Source organism: Dama dama, chromosome 32 (genome assembly GCF_033118175.1).
Source record: "Dama dama isolate Ldn47 chromosome 32, ASM3311817v1, whole genome shotgun sequence".
In the NCBI taxonomy this organism is placed as follows: Eukaryota; Metazoa; Chordata; class Mammalia; order Artiodactyla; family Cervidae; genus Dama; species Dama dama.
This window is the reverse complement of record NC_083712.1, coordinates 31,654,841-31,666,937: the sequence shown is the minus strand read 5'-3', so window position 1 is coordinate 31,666,937 and position 12,097 is coordinate 31,654,841. Positions and strand designations below refer to the sequence as shown.

The following is a 12,097-nucleotide window of genomic DNA, read 5'->3' as shown; positions in this document are numbered from 1 at the left end:
ACTGGGATATACATAAGTAATAACAATGTAGATGTCAAGGAATTTATTCTATGAATGCATTTTTTTTTTTAAAAGAAAACATCTTATTTCATATAATTGCTAAGATTTCCCCTCTTGGGGAAGCTGGAGGAAGGCATAAGCCCTGGCCCTTAGTTCTCCAAATATATTATTCACGGCAGGGAAACTCATGGCAGACAGGCAGGAGGGCCATACAAAGAAAGGAATACACTTGTTTAGACTTTCCTGCCGTGAGTTGAGCATAGGAGAAATCAAATGAGGACACTTTTCAGTAAAGTCAACAACTGATGAAATAAAGTGTGTGTTGCAAAGTTTCAGGTATCCGGACAGAGCAACAACTGATGAAATAAAGTGTGTGTTGCAAAGTTTCAGGTACCTGGACAGCAGAGCATGGGGGAAAGAGGGTAAGATCCGTGAGGGCAGGGGCCGTAGCTGTCTGGTTCTGGTGCCTCGAACAGTGGGAGTTTATGAAGACATGTTTCTTATGAACTGTTGTGTACGTGAGAACTCATACACAGGATGCCTTTAAGTGAAGTGTTCAATAACTACCAATAGAAAAAAGGGAATCTGTTTATTTAGAACACCAAAACCAAATGGGCATTCAGTGGTGTACTTGCCTTCCCCTTCCTTCCTTTCTGCGCCCGCCGCGCCATCCCCGGTGTTGGACGCTCCTCCTACTGCCAGTTCTGCTAAGGGGCCGGTGAGGTTGTCTATGCTGCTAGCGGCAGACAGGCAGGAGGGGGTGGATGCTGGTGAGATCAGAGAGGCACTCACGACAGTAGCCTGAGGTTTGAAACAGGTAGGTAAGGCCTCTGGGGGCATGGCATCTATCAGCAAAGCTCTGATGTCATCCGCCTAAAAAACAAATAGATAAAATAAAACACACACACAAAATATTACATCTTAAAATAAGTTTCTCACTAAGGACCAAATGTAGAGTCAATCTTTTTCTTTCATGGATGCTCCATTATTCCCTACTAGTTTTTGACAATTCCTTCTTCTTTCCTTCTCCGATTGACAGCTCCAAAGAGTCCCAGTAGTTTCAGTAGGTAGAACTGTAGAAACAATTCGATACTAAAAAAAATAGTATCAAATTTTTTCCAAGGTACTTCAAAATATTTTTCAAAATATTTCATTTTTTGAGGATCTAACGTGCAGCCTGTGATGACAGTTAATAATGCTGTACTATATTCTTGAAATTTGCTGAGAGTATATCTTGAGTGTTTTCACCACAACACACACAGAAAAAAGTTAACTGTGAAAAGAATCCAAGAATGTGAACTATATTGATTCCCAGAAACACATTTTTTAACACTAAATGAAAAGTATGCACACAGTTGTTCATACTGATTACCCATGTATTCAAAGGACATATAAACTAACAAAGATATGAAGAGTTAAAAACATCTTTCTTCTAAAAAAGAGCACTTTCTTGTACCCCTCCTCCCATCAAGAGGTGGCACCTATATCCCTTCCTTTCAATTTGGGTTGCTTGTGAGTTGCTGTGACAATTAGAATGCAAAGGAAGTGGTGCTCTGAAGCTTTTGAGTCAGGCTTTAAAAGGACTGGTGGTTTCTACTTTTTTCTCTTAGAAATCGTCCTCCCATGCTATAAAGAAGTTTGGACTAGATCACTGAGTTTGAGATACTACGCACAGAGAGGTACTGCAGGATTTAAAGCCATCCTGGATGCTGCAGCCCCAGCTAAGCTCCCAGCTAAAGGCGTTGTACAAATAGCTGGACTGCCCAGCTGAGCCCAGGCAATGTACACAACTCTGAGAAATTATAAGTCATCGTAGTAAGTCACTCACTTGGTTTTGGTTAAGCTACATGTTTTGAAATTGTTTAATCCTCAGTAATAGATGTATAAACCAGAATGTGGCTTAGAGAAGTATTTTTGGTTAAAAAATTCTAAATTATGTGACCATACAGTAACTCCCTGATTTCCAGAAAGTTTAGGAAAGATGTTTCTGTACTGTGTTTAATTCTGTAGTTAAATAACACATTTAATCTTGAAAATTTAATTTTGAAAATATTTCTATATCAGTTTACTTTTCCATTTTCAGAAGAATGATATACTGCTTAGAAGATCATTTTTCTTTGATCATCTCATCCCCTCAGGTAAATTACCATAAACACCAAATGCTCTAGCATACTGTGTGAAATGTAGAAGGTGATAAGATAGCTTACTAAATGTTAATTCTTTGAGAATACAATCTATACACAAGTTTTCCTATGATTCATGTTTTCCCTCCAAGTATGGTCAAAAAATGTAACTTACTGCTTGTTTTAATAGTTTTAAATTGAAGCAACAAGAACAACGAGAACTTAAAAAATTCTCAAGTTTCCAGAAGGAAGGAAACTTGTTCTTCTCCTAAGGGATAATATGCACCACTAAAGCAAACCTGCTAATAAACCCTGGAATTTACTGTCATCCCTGGAATTATAGAAAGCAATTCTAAATATTCTGAAGTGAGGACTTACTGTTGCCAGATCTAAAGGGGTCTGGCCTTCCTGGTTCTTCATAGTTGGATCTGCACCATGCGCTAGGAGTAGGGCACAAAGCTGCGTCCTGCCTTTTTGGGCTGCTTCGTGAAGAGGAGTAAACGCCCACTTGTCTGTTGCATTTACGCATGTGTTGTATTTTATCAATAATGCCGCGATGTCCACATGCTGAAGGAAAACAAAAGGATACCAAGGGGTAACAAGGATATTATCTGGTAAAGCCCCTTCAGGTACACTTGTTTTTATTTAACATTTCATTGTCCCTACATCTCTATTCTCATCCTTCACAGAAGTTTCTTTCATAAAAAAAGAATATTCATTGCACCCTTCCATCTGTATTTTGGACTTCATCTTTTCTTACTTCCTCCAAAATATCAATTTTGTAATTATTCTGCTACTCTGCAATTCTTCATGGGAGCTTTAAAAATTTTTTTATTCAGCCCTATCGCATATTCAGACCTATCTTAAAATCTCTAACCCACTGCAATCTGATCTGTTTATGAAAACACTCATCTCAAAGATTCTCAATCTTCTTTCTTCAGCCTTTGGGGAAGTAATGTAACGTAACAAAGCAACATTCTACAAAAATTAGTCTGTCATGCCCAAAGTGACTCGTGGGCAGAGTCAGCAGCACACACTTTAGTAACCTGGGCAGGTGGTGAGCAGAGACTGAACTGTGACGGCTAGAGAAGGACACAAGGAAGAGCTAAATGTGAGAAATTTTGAAGAAAAAAATTGGGTTTTAGGAAGACAAATTAACTACAGAGGAAGAAAGAGGAAAAAGAATTCAAAGATGACTGTCTTTTGTTTTTTTAATGTAGTCTAGAAGATTTACAAAAAGGTAGAGGGAAGCATTAGCAGAAATCGAATAGCAGAAGTTTAAGTAGGAAGGAAACTTTAAGGAAGGTTCACTCGAGGTATGTGGTTTCTAAAGTAAAATATCTAAGTAATGGTGTTCTGTAAATGGTTTGACACAAAAGGTCAGAGCACAGATGGGAGGGTCATTTATTTATTCACTTATTCTCTCTAATGCACTGGCCCACCAGTCAGACATTTGCTGAATACCTATCTGAGGCTGACTTTCATGAGAATGGATAGAGATGAGGAAAGTAAAGACAGGAGTATTGGGATTTAGGGCAGGCTTCTTCAAATTTTCCTTAAAAATTCCTTAAAATATTTTCTTTGCTCTCTTAAAGACACTCATTTCAAAAGGAATAGGTACTTCTTCTGAGGAAGTATTAAATTCTTTTTCATACAATACAAATATTTTCTAATTTTAGGAAAAGTGACTTCAGAAAACAGAAGAAAATTTATTAGGCAAATACAAATCAGAAACATCTAAGAAAGCTTCCACACTTGCTCTGACAATATAAAAACAACAGCAACAGAGCATAATCAGACCAGGGCTTCTGAAAACAGACCACGATGCGGACCTTCTGGGGGTTATGAATGATATGGCATAATTATGAAATTGATTCTAACACAAAAGGTAGAAAGAGGTAACATCTGTAGTACTATCAAAATCACCTCAACCCCAGTAATTTATTTCCCTTATTCAAAGGATATATGTTGAAAAGAATAGCTATTTTTATTCAATTAATCCAAAAGCATGGAGTAATTTCAAGCTTCTTCTAAGTATGGTTACAGGGTATTTAAACTATGTTCCTGATGATTAATTTTATTCTACTGGCTCATACAGTAAAGAATTTGCCTGCAATGCGGGAGGACCTGGGTTTGATCGCTGAGTTGGGAAGATCCCCTGGAGGAGGGCATGGCAACCTACTCCAGTATTCTTGCCTGGAGAACCCCCATGGACAGAAGAGCCTGGTGTGCTACAGTCCATGGGGCTGCAAAGAGTCAGACATGACTGAGCAACTAACACACACATTTGTATTGATGGAATAATATAATCAGGTAGGTGAATTTGTATAGGTCTCCAAAACTAAGGCAGTCCAAGGAAAATTATGTGTGTGAGGATAAAATTAATTATACATAGTATATATTATTAAACTTTCTTTACATAAAATCTGTAGTTCATGCTTGGAGAAACCAACCACATGCTTGTTAAATTTGCTGACAAACATGTGAAAAATGCAAAAACAGGAAGCATATTACTATACATGTAATATAGTACTTGTATAGTACCATACACTAAAACACTAAAAAATATAATGTTTTTTAGTCTTAAAAACACAACTCTTAAGTCTTTTAAATAGCCACATCACTGGGGCAAAAATTATAACTGAAATTTAAGGCTGATGAATGCAATAAATAGCTACAGCTTGGTCCTATAGAACAGGACTGAGCAAAGTATTGAACTGGAAGGTCTAGAAAAGGAACTGAACTCTGCTGGAATGTTTCCAGGAGTCAATTTAATATGGTTTCAAAATTCAGCTGCAACACAAAATGCTTTAAATGACAAATGTGACATAAAAACACTGCAAAGGCCCTAATTTAATTTTAGCAAGTTGAGAAGCAAGGAGAAGAGAAACGTGCTTGGGCTTCAGTTAGAGCAGTTTAATTTTACAATAATGTCATGCAATTCCCCTAACGTCATATTATACATTTTAGAGAAAGCACTAAAAAATGAAAAAGTTGAGAAAGAAAACTCAGTAAATTGATTTACTCTTACGAAAAAATACAAAACTACATGCTGTGTGGTAAATAAATATCAATGCCTTATATCTATTGAAAAGCAAAAATATTAATGGCAGTGTATAAATGTATATTAAAAATAATATAAGGCATTATAATATAAAAACAAAGCAGGATAGTGCACATTACCATTAATATATATTCTCATTAAACCTTCCACTTTTATTCAAACTTCTTAAACTATGTGTTTGTTTCTCCATTTGGGAAAACTGAAGTGGTAAGTTCTTTCTATATAAAAAGGCCCAAAGATACACAGAGAACTGACTGACCTCTCAGAGGAAAAAGGTAAAATATGTATCAAAGAATAATGAACAATAAATAACAGCTTAAGTAACTTTATGTCATTTCAGCTCTCTCACAAAACTATTTTATCCCCAGGATACCAGTCATCGTCCACTACTGAAGTCAATTAATTTGTGTCTATTTAATACTGATTTTGAGTTGGTCAAACATACACTCGGAAGTAATATTTTCTTTCCTAGCTGTCCAACCTGAAACTGGTTTGTTGCTTTCCTGAAGAGTGTTTCCACTCAGGACATGTCATCTCCCTGAAATACTGGTCACTAAGAGGGGGCATGAGGAGATGTGCATATGCTCATCATAAAGGGCAAGGAAGGAGAGAGTAAAAGAATACGGAAGTCATGTGACTTACTTTTTACTTATAGTCTGTCAGGTTTCTTTAAATCCAGAAACCGTCCTCACCGGTAATGACTCCATTTATGAGAACCCCTGGTATATACATCCTGGCATTGGGGCATTTTTACAGTCAAATAGGGATTAAGTGGCTCAGCAGAAAGCACAGGAGCATTCATATTCTTCCTGCGTGAATCATCAGACTTAGAGTGGGCCCTGGTGACTTCCAGGCAGGCGGTCCAACAAATATCAAGGTTGGAATACATCCCTTTCTCTCCTTTAGCTGATGATTAAAGTTACAGGGCTTTGAAACAATAAATTTCAACTTTCACGGCGGGGTTTCAGCTAGTCATCTGAACTGTATGAAACCATATATAGCAATCACTCAACCATTTACTTGAATATTTCTAAGATGCTGATGATAAACATAAGCAAGCATAATTTCCATGCTTATAGAGTAACCTGCTGGCTTTTAGAGTTTATAAAATCTACATAAGGTACAGTTAAGATTTATTATCTGTATCAATAAATATTAGCTGAGCAGTCATTAAATACCTATTATTGTACTACATAATGTGAAGAGTCCAAAAAGCTGAAAAAAATACGGTCTTTGGGCAAAAGACAGTTAAACCTAACTGAGAAGGCTAGAAACACTTTAAAGAGTAAGATTAAAATTGTACTAAATTATGCTGTGGGTTAGGTATCTGTTGGTTACTTCATGTATGGTATTATGTATTTAACAAAGTAGTAAGTATCAAAGAACTTTTCTGGACTTTAGCATGCTCACCCCATAGGATGCCGCATTGTGAAGAGGTATTAAACCACCTTTGTCTTGGGCATTAACATCTGCTCCATGCTCTAGAAGATACTCCGCTACTTCCAGGTTATTGTAGCCGGCTGTTAGAATGGAAAAAAAGGCAAACACGTCAGTTTAAAAGAAAAAAACATGTATATAAATGATAATGACCAGAAAATACTGGCTTTTTAATATTTTGCTTTAAAAACTAGTTAAGAATGATTAAGAATAAAAAATTTATAAGATTTATAATAAAAATTATGTAAAATGATGTCAGTGAAGCATTTTACTGAGTAGCAGCACTCTTCCTGATCAGCATTTCTTTCCTCTTCTGATGCACTGTATCCAAGAAAGGGCATGAAGTTTGGAAGTGCTAGCGCAAGTGCTGGTGATGCTTACCTGCCAGGTGCAGAGGGGTTGAGTTTCTGCCCTGGGTGTCTCTGCAGTTGATATTCTCTGGGGTACAGAGCTTTTGCACTCTTGCCAGGCAGCCCTTCTTGGCAGCATCCAACAAAGCAGCATCTCCTCTCAGCAAGTCCTGAATATCCGTGTCTCCTTCTTTTACCAAATCTAAAGGTGTATTTCCGTCTCTGTTCTTTTTAGTGGGATCTGCTCCATGCTACAAAATAACCAAAGGGTCTTTGTGTTTTTTGTAGCATCTTTGTTATGTTTTGTTTCTTTAATTTTAACTTGCACTTTTGCTCCTCCAAAGAAAAATACCTATTCTATGTGCATTGTGAAAAATAGAGCAATATTTGGTTTTCTTGCAAATTTCCTACTTAGCAACATATCAAAGCCCCATGCCTCAGGATCACCTGTGATGGTGAGAACAAGTGTCTTTTTCTTTTGTAGCATATACTGTCTCAGACTCTATGCTGTCTTTGGAAATCACTTTTTCTTTTAATGATGGCCTGGATATTAATGTTAATCAAATCTTAATTATTAATATATAAAGATATTCAGTGTTGATGAAATGAGAAGAGGAAGACACAGGTGGAAAAAGTATTAATACCCAACTCCAAACGGAATCAGTAAAAAGAAAGTTTGGTAATTTAAAAATATTTCTGTTTTAAGTCTGAGCACCTATGGTGAAATTAGGTAGAAATATATTAACAATTAACTTGATTTTAAAAGTTTAATCATTTATACTTATGAAATAAAGTAAATAAAAGTCAAGAATCTTTATTTATAGGCCTGACACAGATGTTATTGGCCCACTGGGGAAATTTGGAATAACCAACCTAGACAGTGAATTCACAGTGACCTAGAAGTTATTTCTTACTTAACCAGTGGCAATAAAAATGAGTATCAAATACAGTGTTATTCTTAAAACTCATATGAACATATCTGATCCCATAAAAGTGGTAGAAGAATTTTATATTTAACTAAGACAAGTTTCTCTCTAGTTTAAAAAAAAAAGAGAGAGGAAATGATATAAATACATGTCCAGTCATTTTTCACGTTTTAATTTTATATCTTTTAATGTTTAATTAATGCTTAATAGTTAGAGACGAGTTTGTTAACAATAATAAAAATAGCTAGCAAGAAAAAAAATCAAACTTGATGGAAAAACATATTTCTTCTTATATAAATGTCTTCTGATATTAATTCTGTCAGTCACAGATAAGTAATGCAAGCTAATTCAACTCTTTCCAAAACCTACCTTGTTGAATTGTGATGAACTCAACATAATCAAATCAGTTCAGAAAGACACTTCAGCCACTACTCAAAGCTACAAAAGTATCATGATATCACACTTAAAACATCCCCCTAGAACAGAAAACGGAAGCAGTCTCTACAGCACTTACTGCACTGCATTACAGAATAATTTACCTTGATGTCATTTTACATCCTAACCAAATAATATAATTACCTTATGTTTTATAATTTTTAAAAGTACATACTTTTAAAAGGAGCTTGCAGATTTCATATTTTCCTTTAGCTGCTGCTTCATGTAGAGGGGTAAATTTCCATAAGTCCGCCACATTGACGGAAGCCCCATGTCTTACCAAGAGCTCAGCTACTTCGTAGTGTCCGTATGAACAAGCATTATGAAGGGGCACCAAGCCACTAAACCAAAGAAAATTATTTTAAAGACATACAATAAACCTGTGCGTTAAAATGATACATATAATAAAATAATTCTCTATGGCATTTGACTATTACTGGAAACTCCCTTAAGAAAAATAATTCTCTGATCTTGAAGATAGAGTCAGTATTCAGTAATGAAAATAATGACATCAACCAAGAACTCTAGTCAGATGTGCAAACTATTCTGTGACGACTCTCAAGTTCTGATTACAAGGCAGCTGGCCTTCTAAAAGGACAAAAAGATGTCCCCATAAAAAAGGAGGGTGCCTCAAAAGATGAGTTTAAGTTGCACTTAGTACACAGCAGACACAAGGTATCAAGTTAGTACCTTTCTGCTTAGAGATCAGGTTTCTTTGTTTTTGTTTTTAATGTTTTGAGACCAATAATACTAAGTGCTAAAATGGGGCAATAGAAACAAATGTTGGTTCCTCTCTAATGAACTATAATACTTTGAAAGAGATAGTGATTAATATTAAATATTCATGTCTGACATGATTCTTTTAAAAGAGAAATAAATGCAAAATGGTTAACTGAAATCCAGTGAAAGTGAAAGTGGTAGTTGCTCAGTCAGGTCTGACTCTTTGTCATCCCAAGGACTGTAGTCCTTTTCTGTCCATGGAATTCTCCAGGCAAGAATACTAGAGTGAGTTGCCATTCCCTTCTCCAGGGGATCTTCTCGACCCAGGGGTCAAACCGTGTCTCTTGCACTGCAGGCAGATTCTTTACTGTCTGGGCAACCAAGGAAGTCCAACTGAAGTCTAAGTTGTGCGATTTATTTCTTAGCAATGTAACTGCACAGGAAGGTGCTTATTTGTATTTTGAGATGATATGAAATTAACTCAGGATATGGAAGCTCATTTCAGTTAAAACTTCCAGTGTGCTTTTCTAAATGTCTTCCGTGGCTGCTTTAAACCCTGTCTAGATAAACTGCAATAGTTTCATAAGCTAATACAAAAATAGAGAATATCTGAATTAGTAAAAATGAAATTATGTTTCTATTAATATGGATGACTCTGGGATGGATGGCTTCTTTTTGGAGGAGACTATACATTTTTAATAACAAAAGGAGGGATGAACAATAAACTATAAACTATATAAACATATTTTACATAATACAATAAAATACTATATATAGGCATTAAAAGGATGAAATGAACCATTTAGTACTGATATAGAAAGACATTCAAGATACACTATTATAAAAAAGGCAAACTGTAAAGCAGACTGTGTGGGAAGACATCTTCATTTATGTTAAAAACAAGCCCCACCACAACAGCACACACACTGGTACATGTGCTTCAAAACTCCAGACAATTACATCAAAATTTTGATGTTGTAATCTCTAGGAAGTGGAATGAGAAGGACTTTTCACTTTCTATACATTTTCATAAGGTTTTAATTTTGGGGGATTCCCAGGTAGCTCAGTAGTAAAAACATATCCGCCTGTGAATGCAGGAGATGTGGGTTTGATCCATGGGCCAGAGAAGATGCCTTGGAGAAGGAAATGGCAACCCACGCCAGTATTTTTGCCTGGGAAATCCCATGGACAGAGGTGCCTGGTGGGCTACGGTCCACGGGGTTACAAAGAGTTGGACATGACTTAGCTACTATACAACAACAAAGTTCTAAGCATTATGCTTTAAGCTTTAAAACAACAACAAAAGAACACACACACATTACTTTTTTAACAAGAGGAAAAAATCTACCATGAAAAAAATTTTTTTCATTTTTTTAAAAAAAGTATCAAGAAAATGAATTCCACACAGTGACATTCTGACACATACCCTTTGTCTTTGGCATGGACATCGGCACCATGGTGGAGGAGGTACTCCACGACAGACACACGGTTGTAGCCTGCCGCAAAGTGTAAGGGCGTGGAATGCCGGCCCTCTAAATCTCTGCAATTCACATTCTGAGGGCTGCAAAGTTGCTTTATTGACACACACACACAAACACAAAAAGAACATTAGTATTTATTTAAGGATCTTGCACCAAAATACTGCAGGCATCTTGGATAAGTTGTAATTTTCTAATGAATATTTCTTTGATTAGATAATACAAGTGACGTTTTAAAATCAGCAAGATGTTTTGCTTTACAGTGTCTACAAATATTCTTATGTTTGCACAGCAATTTCACCTTTTTCAACATTTCCTGGCCAAAATCCTAATCAAAAAGAAGAAAACATAATAAAGCAGGCATTTCCAAGGCAAATGGTGCCTTCCTTTCATTGTTACAAGGCTTTCTTCTGGGTGAGAGCCTGTCTGCTTGTACCAGCACACTCTTAGTCACTCTTTGCTCAAATAAGATTAACCTTGGCTGACTGCAGAACTACCCAAAATTCTTGCCTGCTTTGACGTGGCAACAAGAAGGCTCTGGAAAAATTACATTCATTCTGTCTGGGCCATCCCTTTGGCCCTTTGATCCATCAGAGCAGAGCCAAGCAGTCAACAATGTTTTACCCGATCTTCAAGGGGATGTTTGTTTAGGTCTAAAAGTCAAGCTGATTCTGCTCATACTAGTTTTTGGCCTTCTATCTCCTTCAGCTGTGTCCTCCAAATCTCCTCTCCTTCACCTGTTCGTTTTCCTTTTGAACATTATCATCTCAGCACAAGCTCAACTCTGTCTGCTTACAAAGCAGTGGAAGCAAAGTCAGGCTGGAGAGGCTGCATTATTGGTGGTGACAGATGGATGACAATACAAATATCTGAGTAATAATTTACAAAGAATTTCATTTTTTTTTCCAGTGAGAGAATTATTTTCTACTTGAGAAGTTAATTATCATCTCTATTTTACAGATAAATAAACCAAGGCTCAGAGAGGTTAAGTGACATCCTATATCCTAGAGTGGTAAGGGGTAGAATAAAAACTCAAACCCCATTTTCCTGATTTTTAATCTTGCGATCTTTCTGCCATTGCTTACTTATTTAATTATTCAATCACTGCTTACTTATTTAATTATCCCAAATTTAGGGAAGTGATGTGAAGAGAGGTAATGAAGAAAGGTAAAAAAGGTAAAAAAAAAAAGCAGAGAAAAAGTCACATTTTCTAGGCTACAAGGTCTGATGTCAAGGGCTTTCCAGGTATTTGACAGTCTGGTTGTTGCTCCTGCCACTGTAGTGAGCTGTTGTAACAAAAACTCAGAACCTTGAAGTTACCTATAGATATACTGAGAAGGGGCTGGTAGGGTGAACACAGGACTTTTCAGGTGGTACAGTTTTTTTACACAACAGAAGGAAGTCTGGGCATAAGGGAGAGACTCTATAACCTAAAGAGCCATCATCATTTGGTCAGATTGTATCTTTTCATGACAAGTGAGTCTGTGGCTACATTAATACATAAATTGTAGAATCAAAAAATATGTCCCAACTACAGGATCATAAGGATGATTTCCTAAAGCAA

The 12,097-nt window shown here is 36.4% G+C and overlaps 1 protein-coding gene across 1 annotated transcript in view; it reads right to left on the bottom strand.

Annotated features, from left to right (window-relative positions):
* Positions 1-12,097, bottom strand: part of TNKS (tankyrase) — a 152,734-nt gene that overhangs the window by 21,395 nt on the left and 119,242 nt on the right. The window contains exons 14-19 of the mRNA XM_061134811.1: positions 10,482-10,627; positions 8,511-8,676; positions 7,006-7,225; positions 6,598-6,707; positions 2,502-2,690; positions 636-873 (exon numbers count right to left, since the gene is read on the bottom strand). Coding sequence (XP_060990794.1) covers positions 636-873; positions 2,502-2,690; positions 6,598-6,707; positions 7,006-7,225; positions 8,511-8,676; positions 10,482-10,627 — 1,069 coding nt within the window. The remainder of the gene's footprint in view (positions 1-635; positions 874-2,501; positions 2,691-6,597; positions 6,708-7,005; positions 7,226-8,510; positions 8,677-10,481; positions 10,628-12,097) is intronic.